The sequence below is a fragment of the Bactrocera neohumeralis genome, chromosome 6 (genome assembly GCF_024586455.1).
Source record: "Bactrocera neohumeralis isolate Rockhampton chromosome 6, APGP_CSIRO_Bneo_wtdbg2-racon-allhic-juicebox.fasta_v2, whole genome shotgun sequence".
In the NCBI taxonomy this organism is placed as follows: Eukaryota; Metazoa; Arthropoda; class Insecta; order Diptera; family Tephritidae; genus Bactrocera; species Bactrocera neohumeralis.
Window position 1 is genome coordinate 73,491,131 of NC_065923.1, and position 22,032 is coordinate 73,513,162.

Consider the following 22,032-nt stretch of genomic DNA (forward strand, 5'->3'; position numbering starts at 1 on the left):
CAATATAGACATTCGAGGAATTTACCGCATTATGACTTTCACGACATTATTTTTTTGCACTTAATAACGATTTTAACATTAAATTAAATAAAAACACAATTTAACACTTTTAATAAATACTTTTCACTAATTTTTGCGAATATTCGCGACATCAGCCAAGAATTACGTGCACTCACTTTCATTACCACTTGTAACTAATAATTTTACTGTTACATTGCATTCCTCAATTGGAATAATTCAGCTGCATTCCCCTTAATATCGCTTTCCACGATTCTAGCAAATTCGAAAAATGTGTAACAACTCTTGATTATCAATTATTACCTGCATAATAATTTGAATGTCAACTTCGAACATTAAAAATTTGCAACAACAACACAAACAATCATAGCCTCACTCATTACTATTTCTCCTATGCTGAGCACGCAGCTTATGTCACTCATATAAGAACGTATTAGTGTGTGTGTAGGCGAGCCCTTTGCGCAGCTTTGATATGCAGGTGTAATTGTTAGATGTAAGAGCGCATAACTGATGAAGAGAGCACTGAGAGAGAAAATGAACTTATGTAAATGCAAAGATGCTGGAAGTTTTGGTGACGGGGCGAACTTATCCTAGCGTCCTGGAAAGAAGTGTTAAGAGATCAAAATTTTAGAGAAGTAAGGGTGAGGTGGGAAGTAGACGTATGCATTAGGACTGGAAATTAGAGTTCTAATCATTTTAGTACTATTTGAAGTAAATTATTATTACATGAAAGGAAAATTAATTTAATTATTTTATAAAGTAGGAGAGAAGAATGTATACATAAGGAGACTTACTTATTTAAGTACTTTTGCCAAAAAATATATGTTTACTCTTTTAGGCCGGGGACTTTTCAATTGATAAGATTTATTTAGATAGAATCCATTCAACATATTTTCCACAAGCAAAGCGTCAGCTTAGCATCAAAGGGATTTAACAATGACGTAAGAAAAATACAAAATTCTATATTGCAAAAAAATGCAATTTCTTGCTTGAATTTGAATGTGCTTAAAAATCTGTCTTTAAACTGATTTTTGCTTTTTATTTTAACAGTTATATCTTAAAAATTGTTAACCAAACAAGGAGTATACACACATATATTCTACACAAATGTACTTACTTGGCTAACAAAAACTGAACTACAGTTATCCAACATAGGGCACGTGACGTCATAAGGCGGTTTCGGTTGAACCGGTAAGAGTGAGTGCCGAACACAAGCGGATGATAATAAACAAGTGAGAGTGATTTAAAGCGCCGGTTCGAATACGGTTAGAGGGAATAGTTGTCATTGTTTTCTTTTCAGCTATAAATAATGATTTTAAAAATTAAAAAATTTGAACTGAAATTATAAAAATTAAATTAAAAATAATTATTATTGAACAGAAAATTTCATTAAATATTAAAAATATAATATCAAAAAGAAATCAAATGGAGTTTGCTATAACTTTAGTGACGTAAAATTGCGAGACTATTGAGCAAATGTCACTTTTTTGACAGCTAGTGGAATACGACCGTTGTTATCAATTTTGTTTTGTTAGAGAAAAACATGAGTGGTAAAACCGTTATTTATTTTATTTTTACAAAAACACTCACATTTCTCTGCATCACCAAAAAATGTGTTGTTTTAGCAACCAAACATATTTAATCGATAATAATGGCCATGCAACTTTGCTTATAAAGCTCAAATTCGTAAATGAAAAAATACGATAGCTCAGTTAAATAATTCAACTCTATGTGAGAACTAAACAAAACTCAAAAATACTGCTTGAAAGTGGAGAAGCAATTGGAAACTGACAATTTCAATATTTTCGAAAAAAAAATTACTAAGAAAAATTTTCTGTAAAAATGCTAAATTTATTGGACCAAAACGTGTAAAATTCGCCACAAAAATAATCAAAATTAAATAAATTAGTAAACAAATTGCAATAATTAACATTTAGCAAAATATTTCATTGCAAATTTTTTTTCGCAAAAAAAAATTCTCCGTTGTAAATTATAATTTTAAACATAAAACTACTAAATGGTGTGATAGCGAGGCGTAATGGCTAAGAAGGGTGGAGTGCAACAATTGCAGGCCGACCTACAAAACGATGAGGATTTTGAGAAGTTCCTCGAGCGACCTGGCTTATTAGGTACATATGCAACCTTTGGTGCATACTCAAAAAATTTTGTTTTTGAAAATTTTTAATTTTTTTTTTAATATTTTTTTTTTTAATAATTTTTTGAAATATGTTTTTTAATATTATTTTATATGTATATGTATAAATATTTTTTAATTTTTCTTAATATTTTTTTTATATTTCTTCTTAATTTTTTTTTTAATTTTAGATTTTTTTTAAATATTTTTTTTTGTATTTCATTTTTAAAATTTTTTAATTTTTCTTTAATATTTATTTTTGATATTTTTTGTATTTTCAATTTTTTTTTCATTTTCCTTTTTCGCTAACTTCACTGCTGTAGTGTTGGATATCTACTCAGAATGGTGTGGGCCGTGTTTGGGCATGGTTGGCAGTTTGCGTAAAATAAAATTGGAAATCGGTGGCGATAATTTACATCTCGCTATTGTAAGTAGGAAATCTACACTAAGTAATTTGCAATAAATTTTCAATTCGTTTCATTTTTGAAAGTGTAAATCGGATACGATCTCTTACCTGAAGCGTTTCTGTAAGAAGAGTGAACCAACATGGATGTTTGTGACTGTAAGTGAGAAAAATTAAATTTATGAAAAAAGACCTAGAAGCGTCCTCTCAATGTTTAGTTAGCAGCCATCTGTCAGTTAAGTTATGGTTAACTTACCCAAGACTCCTGCTTTCGGTAAAGCTAGCAATACCCTAACTGACACAGGGTTGCTAAGCCGACATTGAGAAAACCCTCCTTATCGGATAGCCGGGACAATCCGCTAATATTTAACAATAAATGTAGTTAGCCTTGGCTTTAATCGAATGATACAAATTTTCTTACTTCCAACACTCTTCATAAACTTTGCAGAAAGGCAAAGCCACAAATCTGTTATTCGGCTCCAACACACCGAAGCTTATGAAACTGATAGCCCAAGAACTCGAATTGCTCAACAAGCCGCGCACATTCTATGACATTACTGAGCTGCAACCGGAGGAGGAGCGGCGCCGCAAAGTGAAATTGGATACTCAAACGGAAGCGATAAATAAGGAAAAAGCGGCAAAGAAGAAAAAACGACATGATTATTTGAATATGATGACAGATACCATAATCGAGAACATACCTGATATGGGTGTGACCGTTTTTGGACCGCAAGTTAACCGCGATATGTACAAGAAGCTACTCGAACCGGCGGAAAACATGAAGCTACAGTGTAAAGATCGACGCGTTATCAATGTTAGTCGTGCCGATTTCGATGTTGTGAACTATGCTTGTCCCAATCCCTTGTCCGAGGATGTGCTCGAGCAGTTAGATCAAAAGGATTTGATGATGTGCTTTTGGAAAATGCCAGAAGATGATCGTCGGCCCATACCGGAGGTATTGAACAAATATGCGCACGAACTGACGAAGGAACGCCATGAAGTGGACGATCTTACTGAAGAGGAGATTGTGCATCCGCCAATTATAGTACCGATGGATTTGACAATTGAAATTGAATTACAGGGTTAATAATTAATTACAAAGTCACAAGTTACGCAATTTACTTATTATCATACGTTCTCCTTTCGCAGAGGGTGAAGAGTGGGAAGATGAACCAGAAGCGGAACCGGAGCCACCAGCTGCGCCCAAGAAAGCGCATTTGAAAAAAGAAGAGGTAGCAGCGCCTACCGCGGCAGCCGAGCCTGTAGAAGGTGAAGAAGATGAAGGCGAAGAGGGCAGCGAAGGTGATGAAGGTGGTGAGGGCGCAGAAGCTGGCGAGGGCCCCGAAATGCCAGATCTACAAATGGAGCCATTTGATCTCGACTTTGATTTAGATGATGGCGAAGAAGCAGAAGACGAAGCCGAACCCGAGCCAGAGGTTGAAATTGTTGTGAAGAAACGATATCGTAAGAAAATCATACGTATACCACCAATATGGGTAGCAGGCAATGCGCGCACGCATGCGGCACTCATTTACGTATTCTTCCGTCAACAAACATCCGGTTTCTTGCCGCCTGACCCGGCGCCAGAGCCACCACACATCATTATGGCCTTTGACGCGTATAAGAAACGTGATTTGATAAGCGTAATGGAGCGACTGAAGGACGATGTGCCGCGTTACGGCTTCTTTACAAGCGACGAAGCCGAGGATGCGAAATTAATAGCGAATTCAGCAACAAAATACGCTGGCTTACCACAAAATCCGTAAGTAATGCAAGCATAACAATATTTCATTTAGCCAAAGTGTACAAAATGCATCGTGTGCGTCTTTTGAGCGGAATTCCAAAGCTCTCCGTGCCTTAACTTTTATTTTTCTCCACACCACAGCACGGACAAAATCGTATTCAAGGTTAACAAGCAAACATCGCATACAATGCTGTCGCTGGCCACATATGGACCGAGCTATGTCAGTCCGGACGCTGTGATTGGACACGAGGAGGCGCTTAAATTCTTCCCCGAGAGTTACAAAACCGCCGAACAGGAAGCAGTCGAAATGGCCGAAAGGGAATCTGTAAAACCGAAGAAGAAGAAGGTAAGCTAGCAACAATTCTTTGCGTTGCATACCTTGAACTGTAATATATACGCCGTTGCAGAAGCGTTCATCACTACATAACATCAAGAGCGAAAACGCGGAGCAAGCGCCTGCAACTAGTACTGAGGAAAGCGGTGAAAGTCGACCAGCAACTGCACCTGAAGGCGAAGAAACCGTCTTAGCAGAAACACAATTGGGCGAAGCACCACCAACGGAGGGCGAACAACCACCAGTAGCAGGCGAGAGTGCTGAAGCGCCACGTGAAGGCAGCACATCGGCGCCAGCAGACGCCGAAGCAGGGCCAGCGCCAACAGGTGAAGAAGCTGCAGCAACTGCAGAGAACCCTGATACTGGCGGTGGCGTCGAAGTAGCGCAGTCTGAAGCGCCACCAGAAGCAGAGGGACACACGGAAGCACCAGCTGAGGCACTGCCAGAAGAAGCGCCGCCCGCAGAATGAAATGCACCTCCAACAACAATTTAAAAAATTTTAAAAATATATGTATAAAAGAAATAAAAAAATATATAAAAACTGGAATTTTTTTTAATATAATTCAAACAAAAGATAAAGAATTAAAAAAAATGTAAAAATATAAATAAATAAATAAATAAAAAAAATATAGAAAAAATATTGACAAATATAAAAAATTAAAAAAATTAAAAAAAAATAAACGAATAAAAAATTAAAAAAAATTAAAAAAATTAATAAAGAAAATAAAAAAATTAACAAAAAATAAAAAAATTAACAAAAAAAATAAAAAAAATATAAAAAATAAATAAAAAAATAAAAAAAATAAATAAAATAATAAAACAAATGTAAAAATATAAAGAAACAGAAAAAATATCAAACGAAATATGAAAAATATAAAAAAATTAGTAAAGAAAATATAAAAAAACATAAAAAATATATACATAAATATTAAAAAATTAAAAAAGGCAAAAAATATATACACAAATATTATAAAAATAAAAAAAAATATGTAAGCAACATAAAAAATTAAAAAACAAAACAATATAAAAAAATATATAAAATGTAAAAACTATAAAAAAAAATATCAAACAAAAAAAATAAATATGAAATATATATAAAAAAATATAAGAAATATAAAAATATAAAAGAATATGAAAAAATTTAAAACATATAAAACAATAATACATAAAAAAAAAATGTACAAAAAATATACATAAAAAATGTTAAAAATATGAAACAATTTGAAAGGTATAAATATATAATAATAAAAAATAAAATAATTTAAAAAAAATTTTAATATAAAAAAATATAAAAAATCTGGAAAAATTAAGTATAAAAAAAGATGTACAACATATACCTGTATACAAAAATATTAAAAAAAAATACAAAAGAAATCTAAAAAATGAAAAAATATATAAAAAAACAATAAAAAAAATAAAAAATTTAATAAAATGTAAAAAAATAAAAGATATAGAGAAAGAAATATAATAAAAATATGTAAAAAATAAATAAAAATATAAAAAAATATACAATATAAAAAAAAATAAAAAGAATAATAAAAATATAAAAATCCTGAAAAATGTAAAAAAATACTGAAAAATATAAAAAATAAAAAAAAAATTATTTTTTTATTAATAATTCGTGGAACTTAGATTTTTTTTTATTTTTTATTAATATTTTTTAGAATTTATTTCAAACAGTATTTATACATTCGTTAGTGTGTATGTAGTTTGTATAAAACATTTATATATATACATATATGTATATTCCTTATTTTCAGCAATAAATACACTTTAGTAATTCAAGCAAAAGCATATACCATACATACAAACTTAGCTTAACATTGTATTTAGAAATATTTAAAAATAAAAATAAATTATGATTAATGTGTAACCAAAATACAGAGAACTTTTCAATTCAATAATTCAAAGGGTCACGCTACCACAGGAAGTTTTTAAAAATAACTAAAAAATTAAAGTGTAACAGGATTATTGATATTAAATTCAACAGTTAATTATAATTTAATTTGTGTACAATATCTTACATATGCACACACATGCCTACATATACATACATACATATGCCGGTCGATTTTTTTCTATGTTTCTAAAACTGTTTCCGACCCAGCGATTTTTAAGGCGAAGTGTAAAAAATCGGAATAATCGGTTATATGGGAGATGCCCGATATGACCGATTTCGGCATATGATCAATAGAATATCAAAATGCACCCACGTATCAAATTTCATTCGGATAACTCAAAAACTGACGAACAAATTTTTAGAGTCCATAAGAAACTTTTCTTTAAAAATCGCTGGCTCGAAAACTTACTCAAAACCGGTTTTAGACCTATATTCTCTTAGGCAAAGTTGTTCAGAATGATCCTTAGAACATTTCCTGCATACGCGACTTTTCCGCTTTTTGACTCCCTGTAAATTATCCCGCTCTAATGTCTAGGGTTTATAGCTATTGCATAATATTCAAAATTCTATCTACAAACCACGTGATGTTGATAATCTTAAGATGTAAATTTAAATATAAGTTACTAAACACCATATTATTTCGATACATAACGGTATATGTATGTATGTCTAAGAGACGCTGACGACGCCTCCAAATGGGATATTTGATAGCAGCAAAACGTTCAACGATTGGGCAATGGCTGCCGAGGGGAGATCGCTATTGGGAAGGAAAATTTCGAGGTATGCATGGGTTGTTTTTGTTATTGTAGCATTCCCCAAATAATTTTGAAGACCAATGCTGACTTTTCGCCGGATGAAAATATGGATCTATTCCGTTTACTCAGTCCCCATTGTCCTGGTAGTAGTACAAATGATTGGCAGCACTTTTGCCACCATTTTGAATGAATTCGCCGCATGCCATTTGATAACAGAAAAACGCACGACGTTTTGACAAGATCTGCCGAGGGCAGGAGATTGCTATTAGAAAAAAATTTCTTTCGAGGCATGCATCATATCCAAGTTGTTTTGTTGTTGTAAAATCCGGAAACATGCCGCAAATAATTTTGAAGAATACTGCTGACGGATAAAAAGCTGTATCCACTTCGCTTACATAGACCCAGTTGTCGTGGAAACGTAACATGGTAGGAAAACGCATCGTAGCAAAGTTGTTTTTGTTGTTGTAGTGGCAGAAAACATTCCTGAAATAATTTCGAGGAATGCTGCTGATTTTACTGACCTTGGTTGGATAAAAATTCGGGTCCGCCTCGGTTCATAAACGCGACTGGCCGGTCATCAGCCATCAGTACCCAACGGTCATAGTAGCAAAATCTTCCTTAGCAGTACAACGCGACGCTAAACACGACAACACAGCGTTTGTCAGCATATTCTTTTATACTTTTTTCACTTTCCATATAAGTTGGGTATGACTTCGGGACTTATGAGAATATTTTTTCGTGCTTAGTAGAAAAAAGATTTGCCATCAATGCAGAAGACGCGTAGAAACCCGTTTTCATAACCAGCAGCCACCAAGTGTTTGCCGCGATTATTGAAATTGCAGTGTATGGTATTTATGCGCGTGCAAGGCGTCAAACTTACAGGCACACGACGTTGCTCGCTCAGATATTGCGCTTTGAGGCTTTTATCAATCTAAAGTAAACAAAAAACAAAAACAAAAAAATATTATAACATGCTATACTGTAACCCATGTATAACTAAAATACGCACCCTTGTTACAGGACCGAATACTAGGCCATATTTCTCATTGCAATTCTCCTCGTTGAAACTCCAATCCGCTGTTGCCGACTTGGCATCGAATTTCGGTATATCCGTGCCGTTCAAGCATTTCATATCCATTATACCCACTGCTTGAGAACTACGCAACGAATCGCGCAGTATTTCTTTCAAGTGCATCTCGCGCAAATTCAAGAACACCACATCACCGTTGTCGGTCGCATTGGCGAGCATATTCTGTAAGGGGTTGTAATGGGTTTTATTGACGCCAGCGCTCATTCTGTCGATTGTCTCATTTTTGAAGACAATATTCGACGGATTTACAGCAAATACGCAGCGACCATCTGTGTAAAAGATATTATATATAAAAAAAAAATATTTTTTTAATTTATAATTTTATAATCTAATACTGTAAATTTATTTCCATTAATATATACTCACTGTAGGGCAATGAATCGCCCATTGCAATGGCTAGCGATTGCCAGATCGGCGACCATTCCAAGTCGGTGGCCTCATTTTTGGTGATTTCCTCCTTCAAAATGAATGGACGAGTGAAGTGATAGAGATCATATAATACCAACAAACGTCGGCCAACAATAACGGCAATCACACGCACGCCTGAGCTGTCATAATGCAACGCCATGGCTGTAAGAGTTGTTGTTATGTTAAGTGCTTCGCAAATTATTTGATATGAGCATAAATTACCTCGCACATTCTTCTCGCGCGTGTAGAAGAAATTGAGTGGCACATAGTGCGGCAGGCCATCGATAATGAGACGATTTAGATTTCTATCACTGCTCACATCCCAATAGGCGACACAACCGTTTGCGTAGCCCGCAAATATATGCATATGCTCAGCAAACTAAAAAAAAGGGAGAAAAATGCATAAATAGACCAGGGCCGATAGTATTTGAAAACATATATAGTAGTAGTAGTATTAGTAGAGTGAAATCGATCGGAAACGAAAGATAAAATGACAAACCTTTTTCACATAACCTCAAAATTTATATAGAAAAATTCAAATAACCCAGTTTTTGGGCTTTTTTTAAAGTCAGGTGGCTTTATGTTCTCTGAAATTTCTACTTTCTGATGGTATAAAAAGTATATACATTGCTGTCTGCGGTTGGGGAATGGAATGGAAGGGGCGTGGTGGAATTTTCGAAGGTTAAAAACGGTTGAAATCGATTTCTGGCAAAACTAAGAGTACTAGAGAAAAAAGTTGTTGGGCAATGTTGCAAGTAATATAACTTTTGAACACAGACTTTTTTCACATAACCTCGAAATTTATGCAAAAAATTCAAACAAGCCAGTTTTTGGGCTTTTTACTTTTTTTTTAAGTCAGTTCGTTTATGTGCTCTGAAATTTCTACTTTCTGATGCTATAAAAAATATGTACATACATACATATATACATTGCTATCTTAGGCGGGGGAATGAAAGGGAAGGGGCGTGGTGGAACTTTTAAGAGTTAAAAACGGTTCAAATCGATTTCCGGCACAACTGAGTCCAGAGTATAGAAAAAAGTTGTAGGACAACGTAGTAGGCAATGAATATATAACCTTTGTATACAAACTTTTTTCACATAACCTCAAGATTTATGTGAAAAATTCAAATAACCCAGTTTTGGGATTTTTATTTCTTTTAAGTCAGTAGAAGAGAACATATTCTGAAATATCTACTTCCTGATGGTATAAAAAATGTGCCATGGTAAATTTTCTCGGAAAAATATAGAAAAATTAAATTAAAAAAAAAAAAACAAAAATAAAAATTAAAAATAAAAGATAAATATAAAAAATAAAAAATAAAACTTAAAAAAAAAATTAAACTAAAAAAAAATAAAAAAAAAAACAAGAAATAAAAAAGAATAAAAAGCCAGTTTTAGAACGCTTTTCAGCTAATTGTGCATTGCATTGGAATTTACTCACCTCGGACCAACACAGCGCCGTGCATTGTGTGTCCACAAACGGATGTTGGCTCAAGTCTTTTTTGGAGAGATCTAATGCCAGCAGCCAAACTGGCTCCAATTGCAGCGTGGTAAAATTTTCTGTATGCTGCTCAGTCGTTGCTTCACTCAACTCGACCACGTTTTCAACACACAAAGGCAATGCGTAAACCTTAATGGTATTTTTTGCTGTGCCAACCGCCACCACACCCAGACGATTGACATGCGCATCATAACCACCACTCGGTAAAAATGCCAAACAATGCACAGGCGCATCGGGTATACTGATGGCATATTGTAGTTGCATGTCACATGACTTCGACGTGTCAGCTGCTGTGACTTTGTACAGCCAAAGTAAGGTGTTGCCTATTTTCGGACCCTTGAAACGTGTATATGCGCGTCGTGTGCTAATGAGCAGATATTGCTCTTTAATGTCCTTGGGTAATGGCACCCAGGTCGCAGTTTTTATAGCTTCGCCCAGAAAAGTGAATTGTTCATCTGAAATGTGTCAAATGATTAAAGTAAATAAGAAAAGAAATGCTCTACTACTTACTCTTCACCGACATGATTTCTAGACGTTGTAATTGCGACCAGTTTATATCTTTCGCTGCCTTGCCAAAGCTTACTTGCTTTGACGATTTACAAAGCTTTAGATCGGTATTGTAATTGTACTTCATGGACGTTTCCATATCCGGCATATATTTCTCATAATCGCTGCGTGCGCAAATCGTGTACTTAACTTTTGCGTCGGTAAATAACGGCGCCGAACTATAATTTTGCGCAGTACTGGAAATAATATATAATGAATAATATATAGATTTATCCTGAGCGAATTTGGTTATTATAGCTTTAATGGTTTGGAAGACGGACGGACGAACAGACGACCAGATGGACAGACGGACAAACATCCGGATGGAGGGACCGACAGACGAACGGAAGGACGGGAGGATGGGTGGAAGGACGAACGGATGGACGGATGAACGGACGGATGGAAAGAAGGACCGACGGACGGAAGGACAGACGGATGGATGGACGAAAAGACGCACAGACCATCATACAAGTCACTTGAAGTCGTCAACCTGATCATTGATATATCATATACAGAGGCGAATCCCCGGAGGGATAAAAGTTATACATTATTTCCATCAAAAGTGACACTTTGCGGAGAAAAGGACTTTGTGTTGAAAGTACAAAATTATATAGTTCCCTCCCAAAATTCTACTCTGGATCCGCCCCTGATCGTATACCTATATAACCTTATATCTAACTGGATTAATTTAAGTTGCATGAATATAAAAACAAGTATATAAGCACTTACAATTCTTTCCACAAGAGACGAGCAGTGCCATTATAATCCGATTCCCGCGGTGGATGCACTAAATAGTTATAAAAAAAAGAATAGTATATACACTTTATTTCGAGCTCAAATGAAGCACACTTACGTCTGTCCGCACTTATAGAGTTTGACAATGCAGTTGCCGACTTCTTCTTGCCAGTCTGTTTCTTCCGCACGTTTTTTCGCCCAGCCGCCACATCGGCGGAACTATCACTCGCATTATCATTAGCATTATTCTCTTCATTCGAATCCACACCTGAGGAGACATCCTCATCATCGCCGCTTGATTCATCATCGGTTTTAATGCCGCAATCCGAAACATCACCTTCGAAGTCCTGATCGACTTCTGCACTCTTGTGCTGTTGTAAAATATGTTTTATCACAGATTTGACAGCACGATAGGACTTCGTCGTTTTCGAGCAAAGTTTGCAGTTATAAACACCTTTAGCAACGGTTTCCTTTAAGTCACAGCTGGCAAAATGTTCTTTTACGGCGTTTAAATCCTTAGCTGTGAATTTACAACCCTGTGCTGGACATGCAGCTGACCCCGTCGTTTCTATATCTTTCGCGCACTTTTCCAACATTTTCTCAGGTCCAACGAACTCAACGTGCTGTAAATCGAAAATTTTTGCAAAGTTTAGAAAATACCACATACGGAATATATGCTACGGGGACTACTCACGTTTTTGGCATCTTTGGTGCAAAGTATTCCAGTACTCTGCGAGTCTTTGAGAGCTTTCAGCATCTTTTCCGCCCTTTAAGGATTACACGACAAATGAGGTAATAAGAAAATGAATCGGATGACTAATTAAGATTATAAATCTTTAAATCAACAAAAAATAAAACTTACTTTTGCACTGAAGCTCGTTTCAAACGTCCCACATTGTTGAAGACGGCTTCCTTGTTCTCAGCTACCGCTTCTTTAGCCTCTGTTGCCGTCTCGTTAAGCTCTTCGTCCTCGGCACGTTTGCTACACGTACGCATATGGCTTACAACGCTAAATTTCGAGTATTCTTTTTTACAGTAATCACAAGGTGTGCGCGTGTCCGTCGCACCACAGGTTTCAATATGTAGCAGGGTGCCCAAAGCTGAGCGATAGGTGCGTTGACACATGCGACAGGTGAGCGGATATTTGCTAACGTTTACTTTCAGAAAAGCGATCATGACCTTCAGCACTTCATTGCGGAAGGTGACATTCTGCAAAATTTGTCTTATGTTAAAAAAATATAATACATTAAGGCTTTATTTTGTACTCACAATTGGCGTCGTTTCGCCCACTATCCAACCAACACCGTAATGTGTCGCTAAATGTTCCACCCAGTTATCGCGTGGCAGTTTTTGCAAGCATAGTCCACATTGTATCGAAGTTTTTTTCGAAGTTTTCGCTACAGGCTGTGCGGTGAGCACTTCGTCTGTATCGAGCTGCGCGCGATTCGTTATCAATAAGAGACGTTCATTGAAATTGCCGCGTGTTTGAAGATCTCCAGCTTTTACGCCTCTACCTTGCTGTTTTTCGTTTGAGTCCACTGGGGTGTCCGGTGTGGCCAAGAGCGCTTTCGGCTTCCTTCCACGCTTTTTTGGTATTTTTACAGGCGTCTCAAGGTCAGTTGTTGCTTGGCTCGCATTTGCAGTTTCCATTATATTTAAACTCGAATTTGGTAGCGTCTCGTTTAAGTCAAGTGTAATATCAAGTGTTTTCTGCGCTTCCGCCACACCATTACAAGGCACAGCTTCGCTTTCATTCGGAAGCGTTGACTTTGGTTTTCGGCCACGCGTTTTTCGCACCACTGGCGTACTTTCTTCCACGTTCACTGTTTCCTGCTTAGTTTCCTCAACAGTTTCCGCAGGCAACTTGCGCTTTCTGCCGCGTTTCGTGCTGCTGCCTTCCGTTGCTGTTGGTATAACTGGTGTTGACGTTGCAAACTCTGGTGTTGTCTTTTGTAGAGTTGCTGTTCTTTCGGAATCCAACGAAGCACGTGTAGTCGTGTTGACCTTATCGACTTCGTTTGAGTCCTCATTTGCTGTAGTGTCTTTCATGGTTGCTTCTGGTTCCGCGACCTGCACTTGTGGCTTTTTAGTAGGCTCCACAATACTAGTGTCGTTTTCGGTAGAATTCGTTGCTGTTTTATTTTCGAATTTTTCTGCTAAGCGCGCTTTTTTACTTGGTGCTTCTAAATCTTTAGAAGTAGTACTCTCAGCAGCGGTAACAACATCACTTGCTTGCTCTGGGATATCTATGCTATATACTGAACTTCTTTTACGTTTCTTGTTCTCTGAAGGCACTGCCTCTGTTATATCGTTATTTGTGACTACTACATCTTTTATCGCGCCTTCCAGCTCTTTTTCACCTTCCACGACTTTCCTATCATCGTTATTACTTTTACGAATTTTAATTTTGTTCATATTTTTGTGTGAGTCTTGGGATTTGTCTAATGTTTGAAAACTAGTTTCGTCGTTTTCGTCCTCCTCATCATCCGCCGGCGATATATCATCAGTTATATTTATATCTTCATCCGATTCCTGCAAAACTCCCCAACGCTTCTTTAAGGGCACACTTCGGCGATTCGTTGGCTTACGCCTCGTTACCAGATTTGACTTTTTCGTCGTAGTCTTGGCAGTAGTCGTTGAGCTCTTTACGGCGCTATCGCTTAGCGCAATGTGTGGGATTTTTACGGCGCTATCGCTTAGCGCAACGTGTGGGCTTTCACGCTCCGCAGTGCTGTGGTCTATTTCGCGTGTTTTTGTCTTTTCAGCACTAGTGGTTATTGTGAGTATATGTTGCAGATTACTCTCAATATTCTGAGTACTTGGCGAATTATGATTGAATCCGAGAAAATCACTTTTTATATAACCAGGTTTATGAATATCTTCAGTAGTTGGAGTGTCTGCTTTCGGCACCTTTTCATCGGCATTTTGTTCCAGTAGCTTTTCTTCGGTTATCACATGTAAAATATCACAGGTTTTTGCAGTTTCCTGAACCTCTGCTATCGCAGCTATTACAGAATTTGCTGAGACTTCAGAATTAGCTGTATTTGACTGCTGCTTATTTTCGTCCGTAAGCTCTAATTTGCCAACACGATCAGTCTTTTGAGCATTGCTATGCTGTAGCTCCGCTTGATTGGGATTTTCTTCTAAATTATCAGCTGCACGCACCACTTCAGAGTTTTCTGCGATTGTTTTAACTTCGCCAGCTTTTTCAGCCTCGCTCGTATTGGACTCTTTATTAAACATAGTCAAAAGATTATGTATTCCTTTTATAGGCTGTTGATCGGCACAGGCTTCTATTTTTGTCTTCTTAAACGGATTTTTCGCTGGAGTTGTTTTAGCTTTCTCTGTTGCTGACTTTACAACACTGAGTAGAAGGTTCTCAGTAGAAGAAGATTGCGCAATTGGCACATCGCATAATGAAGGGGATTTGTTATCAGAACTTGCGCATTTTCGCTTAGGTATTTTAGGTGGATGCAATAGTTCGGATATTAGAGCAGTTTTACGCTTTAATTCGCCTGATTTTAATGGCGATTCATTGGTAGTTGATATATCTGGTACAGAGAGGTCTGACACGGCAACTTCACTAGTTGCACGCTCACTTTCCGTTTTATATATATCAGGCACAGAGAGGTCTGACACGGCAATTTCACTAGTTAAAAACTCACTTCCCGTTGTAGATAACTCATTAGCACACTTGGCACCCAGTGTATGTTCAGCAACCAACGCATGTTCGGCACCTACACCTTCGTTTACATCAACCTCTGCAGCCGAATTTTGCGATAATGCCATTGATTCCTTGACTACAGAGTTCAATTCATTTGTTTGTGCAACCGTTGCATTTATCCGAACTTTTTCTTCTTTTTTCTCTCGGTTGAACTCAGATGTGTCTGCGATCTCTTCAAACGCAGTTTCTTTATCATTTTGTTCCGGATCTTCATTCATCTTTTCCACTTCTTCTGTAGATATAGCAGCGATATCTTCTACCGCAGTTTCTTTTATTTGTTGGTCCTTATTAAAGTTATCTAATCCTTCAATAGCTTCTCCGTCTAGCTGAGATTTGACAGCGATCTCTTCTAATGCAGGTTTTCCGTCCAGCTGAGATGTGTCTGCGATCTCTTCCAATGCAGTTTCTTTGTCATTTAGTTTTTGATCTTCATTCATATTCTCTACTTTTTCATCAATCTCCCTGTCTACCTTAGATGAGTCAGCCATCTCTTCCAATACAGTTTCTTTGTCATTTAGTTTTTGATCTTCATTCATCTTCCCTACTTGAACAGTCGGACTGTTTAACTTAGATGTCACAGGCATCTCCTCTACAGTAGTTATTTTCTCATTGAGGTCTTTATCTGAAGACGCTTCGTTGCTATTTTCAGATACAGACTTTGTTTCCTGTAGCTTTACGGGTGCACCTGCTGTTGTTTTCTTACGTTGAACCAAGTTGATCTTGCCTTTCTTGAAACGTGGTAATCGTTTTGGCACAGCTTTCGCCTTTTCTCCAGCAACTGACGTCACATTTTCATTGGGCTCAGCAAGCTTTTCATTCTGAAGGTGACTGGTAGGATCCGTAGGCAATGTGGAGCTTTCCGTTGGCTTGACTGACTTGGATTCGGCTTCCGTTTTAGTGTTTGCGGTTCCACTTCCAGCTTTAGCTGTTCGACTTAACTCTGGCTCAGTTGCAGTCAACGCTTTCGGTTTATGAGGACTAAGCACTTCATCTATGTTTCCTCTCCCAGCTGCTAGACTAACGCTTGCTTTAGCTTCGACCACTGACACGGTTTCGGTATTTTTATCACCTACGTTGATAACATGCGGTATTGTTGCTGTTTTTTGACTAGTCTCTTCTGCGTTAGCAGTAGACGGTTCCACCGATATTTCGCATTGATCAGATTTGTCTGCGTCAGGCAAAACTTTTTCCACGGTAGTGCGGCTTTGTGACAACGCTTCAACCTCTAAGGGTAACATTTGAATTTGTTTGGTAACCGGTACTTCATCCCCCACATTTTTATTGATTTTTCCAATAGTCTCCGGCATATCTTCCATAGTTTTCACAATCACCTCACCTGTGCGATTTTCTTCAAAGTTGTCTATGGCGCCAATTTCAAGATTCTTAACTATAATTGGACCTACTGTCGATTCAGTTAAACTATCAGTTGCTACAATGTCGAGGTTATTTATATTTTCCATATGATTGACTTGTGTTTCCACTTCAATAGAGTCAAGGTGTTCGGTGCTCTTCGTGAGTTTAAATACCTCTTGTGCACCATTATTTGTCTGTTCATTATTGGCGTCCAATTTGCTTGAGGCAGCAACAGCCTTCAGTATATTCTCCTCACTGATAGTTATGATTTTACCGATTTGCACGTCATCGGCAGCCATTTCGGGTTCAAATAACTCAGGCAATGTTTCGGCATTTGGCACATTGCAGGCGTCAAATATATCTTGCTCAATTATTTCACTCTTTACGCTCTCTGTTCGATCCCGGTATGGAATGCGGAGTGGTGAGAAATTCATTGCGAAGGAAGCATTCAAATTGAGCTCTTCTGGCGAGAGCTCCAGTTGCATATCCTCCGTTATAGGGTTTTCAGCCGCCAACGAAGCAATGAAGTCAACGGCAGATAACGACGCATCCGATTCATCATCGCCACTATCCACCACACAAACAGCAGATTTGTTGTGTGCATTTTGAGCCGAGTCGGTTAATTTCGGTGGATTAGGCGGCAAAGGGTTTTTGAATTGTGAGTCGACCACAGTTTTAGGTGCTTGGTAGATAATAGGTGCGGCAGTGGTTGTGAGATCTGTGGAAACCACTGCAGTTGTAGGTTGAAAATCGTTTTGGGTAGGAGTTTCAGGTATCTTATTAGTATGTGTTGCAGTGTTTGTGTAAATTTCTGTTAACTTGGACACTGGAATGTTTGGTGTTGCACTTATCGGCGTTTCGTTCGCTTTTTCTATTGAAGCTGTGTTTTTGTTAAGAGGTGAGAAGTCTACGCTTGCTGTATTCGCTGCTGGTTGTGTCAACGTCGGACTTGTTTGGGTAACACAGGTCTCATTTCGTCGCAATACGCCGGTGTTTTCGCTTGCCTTCGCCACATTTTCAGCTTTACGCACGACAAGAAAGTGTTTCGATGAATTTGCGTTTTTAAGCTGTATCGCCTTGACAAGCTCAGCTATCTTATCCGAAGACAACTTCAGTTTATCCATCGATACAATCGTACGATTATTGAATTTAGCGCCCGTCTGTGGTAACACATTCTTTACGGCTGACGACGTGATGGGCGCAATTTTCGTTTGCGAAATTTGTGCCGTTTCCGGCGCATGCGTATCCATTGTTACGCCTGGCGTTGACTCTAATTTCGGTGTACCAAAGCCTAATGCCGTCAGATCAATCTTTTCATCCTGTGATAAAACTTTGTTCTCCAACACAATCAGACTTTTGGGAGTTTGTGCTATGGGGATTGTAACAGCCGGTGTTACGAAATATGTATTTTTCAAGAAATTATCGCTGGTTTTTTCTGTATCATCACCCTGTGTCTGACCCATTTGACCGACTTTAATCAAAGTGGTAGGAAAGGGTGTTTTGAATGTGGAGATTGTGGGTAAAGGCAAATCTTGCGAGTGTGTAACTACCGGGAATGGTTGTTTCAGTGGCGAATATAGCGGAAAGTTGTTGAACTGTGATTGCGCATTGCTTTGGTTGTCAAGCGGGGTACCGGTAGAAGCCTTAACGTTCAACGCTTCTGTTGGCTGCTTTACTGGATCTTTATAGACTGCGCTTATCGGATGCTCAACGTTGGTTGCAACTATATTTTTGTCTGTTAATAACGGCGAAACAGTCGGTTCCATGTTTGGTTCCAGAAATGGTTTTGTGACATTATCTCTCTTGGCCACATTGTTATGTTTGTTTTGTACCGGCAGTTTCTTGCAATGTATGGTGGCTTTAGGTATTTCCATTATATTAGCTGGCTTGTCTGGGGACTGTACGGGGTGCTTGCGCATTGTTACATTACCAATGCGCGCCACCAAACGTGCAACATCGAATGCGCGTGTACCAGCAGCTTCCTCCTTTGCGGGCGACTCTTTGCGTGCATTGAGACTGTAGTTTCTTATGTGTACTGGACTATGGACTGTGCTGACCTTTTCTGCTTTAAGCTCATTGGCGTTTAGAGCCGATACAGTTGAGTTTCTTGCAGGAGCGGCTTCTGCACTAAAGTCGAGTACACGTGCTATATCTTGCGGAGTTTTAGCTGGTGATGGTTTTTTCGTTTGCTGGCCTTTGGGTATGTTCATGAACTCTTCCATTTCGGTTTTCGGCTCAATCCAGGGCATTTCAGTTGTTGGTGTGGTGTGTAGTGACGTCGATATACTTGCAACTTGTGGCGATTGCGGAGATTGCGGGACCTGTACAGCTGCCAATTGCTGTCGTTTCAAAATCTTACATTGCAATATGTATTTCACATTTTCTAAGCGGTGCTCGGGCACTATGCGTACCGTATGCGGTTCTTCGCCGGGTCGCGTTATGGTTATCTTCGGTGTAACAAAAACTTTGCCGCCAACGGAAGGCGATTTGGTAGCTGTAAAATATTTTTTAGACTTATTTAAAGTATATGCATAAATAAAAAAATAAATTCTAAGTTTTCACAGTTTCACTAAATTTAATTATTTTTTTATTATTATACGCTGAATAACACGCAGAAGGAAATGTCGGATACGCTATAAAATGAATATACATAATTTATCAGCCGGACGAGCTGAGTCGATTTAGTAGTTGTTGTTGTTGTTGTGGCGGCAGAATTCTGCCGGGTTGTCAATCTTTGGCCGCCTAAAATCTCAGGCCCGTTCCGGTTACGTAGACCCGGCTGTTGTGGGAACGGAGAGTCGATTTAGTAATGTCCGGCCGTTCGTATGTTTGCTTATACGCGAACTAGTCCCAAAGTTTTTGAGATATATGTAGGTGTGGAATTTTGTGCACAAATTTCTTTCCTGAAGAAGCTGCATTCGTCGGAAACGCCGATATCGGACCACTATAGCATATAGCTGTCATACAAACTGAACGATCAAAACCCAGTCTTTGTATTTGATATTAGGCATGGATTATTATCCAAGACAAGAGTACAATCCCCAAAGAAATTGGACGGACGTGTACAACATATAGCTGCCATACAATTTGACCAAAAAAAAGTTCTCGTATGAAACCTTTTTTTATTATGAAGGGTATTCCAGCTTCGGTAAACCCGAAGGTAATGGTTGTTATTGCTTCTTACTGATTTTAACGCCATTTTTTAAATATAATATAATTTGGAATATAAAAGGATTTGTGTAATATTAGGATATATGTATGTATTCACAAATTTTTGTCTCGCGCTAATCAATTTCGTATTTTCTGATATCTTAGCTAGTAAAAATATTATAGAAAATATAAACCTTATCTTCAAGATTTATCCCATAAACAGGATTCGAACTGTGACCCTTAATACAACCGCTGTTTTCACCCCCGCATTTGTTACCTAAGCCAGCAAAGCATGCCAGAGTTTCGGACCAAATGCTCCATATCTAGCAATTATTTTGAAAGTGAGTTAAGAAAAAAAAAATTACATCTTTATTTGCTCTTTTTAAACATAACTGATATCAAAATCATGCACCCACTATGGCAACATGATTCTACCAATAAAAACGTCTGTGCACCTATTTTTTTAAGTTTATTCAAAAATCATTAATTTTTAATGACTATTTATTACACAGGAATTGAAAAGTTGATGTTTTCATTGTTGTAACAACCCAAAAACTTGAATCAAGTCTTTTTCGGAGATACTGCTGTGTTGGCAGTAATTGCACGGTTGAAGACCAGACAGTTTTCGAAAGTTAAATTTAAGAGTTAGCAAGCCACTATACATGCATAAAGCATGCAACGTGTAATAAATAATATTTTCGAACAACATCTAACTAAGGCAACCAATAGAGTTTATAAATAAAACTTTTTTCTAAAAATATAACAATAACAATGAAGCGTCACCGGCACATCTGTTCAGACAGTAAGCAAACGCACTTTGCACTTTCTTGCACGACTTTTGGTTTTAAAATCTATATGATGACATACTAAAAAAAAACGAATTAAAAATTTGTGTGTAACTACGTTAAACGTTAAAGCTCAAGTGTAACCACGCCTCGAACTCGCGACCTACAATTTTACGAACAACAACACTAACTACTCAGCCACGCGTGCATGAAATAAATTAGGGCTAAATGTTTGTGACATTATAGATTTTAAATTAAAATCTTGCAGATATAATATTTAAGGACTCGAAAATTTCCTGTGAAACATAATTTAATAATATTATATCGTGAAGAAATCGCTTACCTGGGTGAGCCGAAATTGTTGTGTTAACCGGCGTCGCATTTATTTTTGAGGCAGCAGTTTTTTCCGTTGCAGCTGGCACCAAAAGACATTTTTTCAATGAATCCAGTGGTTTTATTGGAGAAGAGATTTGTTGTGTTGCATTAGTTGTATTTGGCGTAGAATTGCTTGTTGCAGTACACGTTGTGGTTACTGTTGCTGGAACAACAGCATGTGATGTTGCCTTAAATGACGAAATTGCAGTTTGCGTTGGTTTATTAGCTGCTTTAGACGCATCATTTACTAGTAACTTATGAGTATCCCAATCTTGAACACGTCTGCGTTGTTCCTTAGCCATTGCCTTTAGCTTATGCCTGCCGATTGCTTCGGCCAATTTGCGGTCTAAGCCAGCTTGTTGCAATTTCTTCGGATCAATTACCATAATTTTGCGTATGACACGTTTGTTACTGTCAGGTTTTTGGCTTTGGTTAGAGACTGTTGAATCTATTGCGGAAGTAGGATCATGAGTAAGATGTGTCTGTGTCAAATTCTTAACCGTAGTAGCATTTTGAGATTTGCTTTCGCACACGGGATTTACTGTGCACTCCTCATCAGTTGTTGTTGACAAGACGGATATTTGAGCTTTTTTGGTACTAACAGATTCAGCGGTACTATCAGTAGCAGCACTCTGCTTCGAATTTGTTGCTGTTCGGTTATTCATAGTAATCACATTGCTCACTGCAAGAGCTACATTGGTTGCTACATTATTATTTAGCGCTTCACTATCACTCATATTTAACTATTAAACTTTTTTCAAATTTTATTTTTTCATTATACATATATATTACATCAGCTTAATGCCTCTAACAATTACGCGTTTTTGAGCGTAGAATTTCTTCACTTGCAGCAATATTTCATGTAGGTTTCGAGGAAAACACGAGAATATGCACATTCATAGATTAATAAAATGCACGTGCTTCTAAATCGAGCGATTTTAACACATCAAGAATTTAGAACCGTTTTGCAATTTTGTATTATATTCAGCAGGCTCTAATACATTCCAAGATCATTAATTAAATTTTAAAGCCTTTATCGCGCACCTCGTTGTCTACTGTCGAAAGAAAAATTCTCGC

The 22,032-nt window shown here is 37.5% G+C and overlaps 2 protein-coding genes across 2 annotated transcripts; one reads left to right on the forward strand and one right to left on the reverse strand.

Moving 5' to 3' along the window:
- The first annotated feature begins 1,667 nt into the window (after positions 1-1,667).
- LOC126762417 (neurofilament medium polypeptide) lies at positions 1,668-5,294 on the forward strand. The gene is made up of 7 exons (XM_050479137.1): positions 1,668-2,147; positions 2,476-2,579; positions 2,643-2,714; positions 3,004-3,637; positions 3,705-4,317; positions 4,441-4,645; positions 4,707-5,294. The coding sequence occupies exons 1-7, from the start codon at positions 2,057-2,059 to the stop codon at positions 5,100-5,102; spliced, it is 2,115 nt and encodes a 704-aa protein (XP_050335094.1). The 5' UTR covers positions 1,668-2,056; the 3' UTR covers positions 5,103-5,294.
- Positions 5,295-6,309: 1,015 nt separating this feature from the next.
- Positions 6,310-22,000, reverse strand: LOC126761155 (uncharacterized). Its single transcript, XM_050477110.1, has 12 exons — positions 20,924-22,000; positions 12,838-19,139; positions 12,431-12,777; positions 12,263-12,335; positions 11,687-12,191; positions 11,563-11,620; positions 10,798-11,030; positions 10,228-10,742; positions 9,009-9,165; positions 8,745-8,948; positions 8,298-8,647; positions 6,310-8,219 (listed from the first exon to the last, which is right to left on the reverse strand). Exons 1-12 carry the CDS (start codon positions 21,690-21,692, stop codon positions 8,031-8,033), a joined length of 9,702 nt encoding a protein of 3,233 aa, XP_050333067.1. The 5' UTR covers positions 21,693-22,000; the 3' UTR covers positions 6,310-8,030.
- Positions 22,001-22,032: the final 32 nt, after the last annotated feature.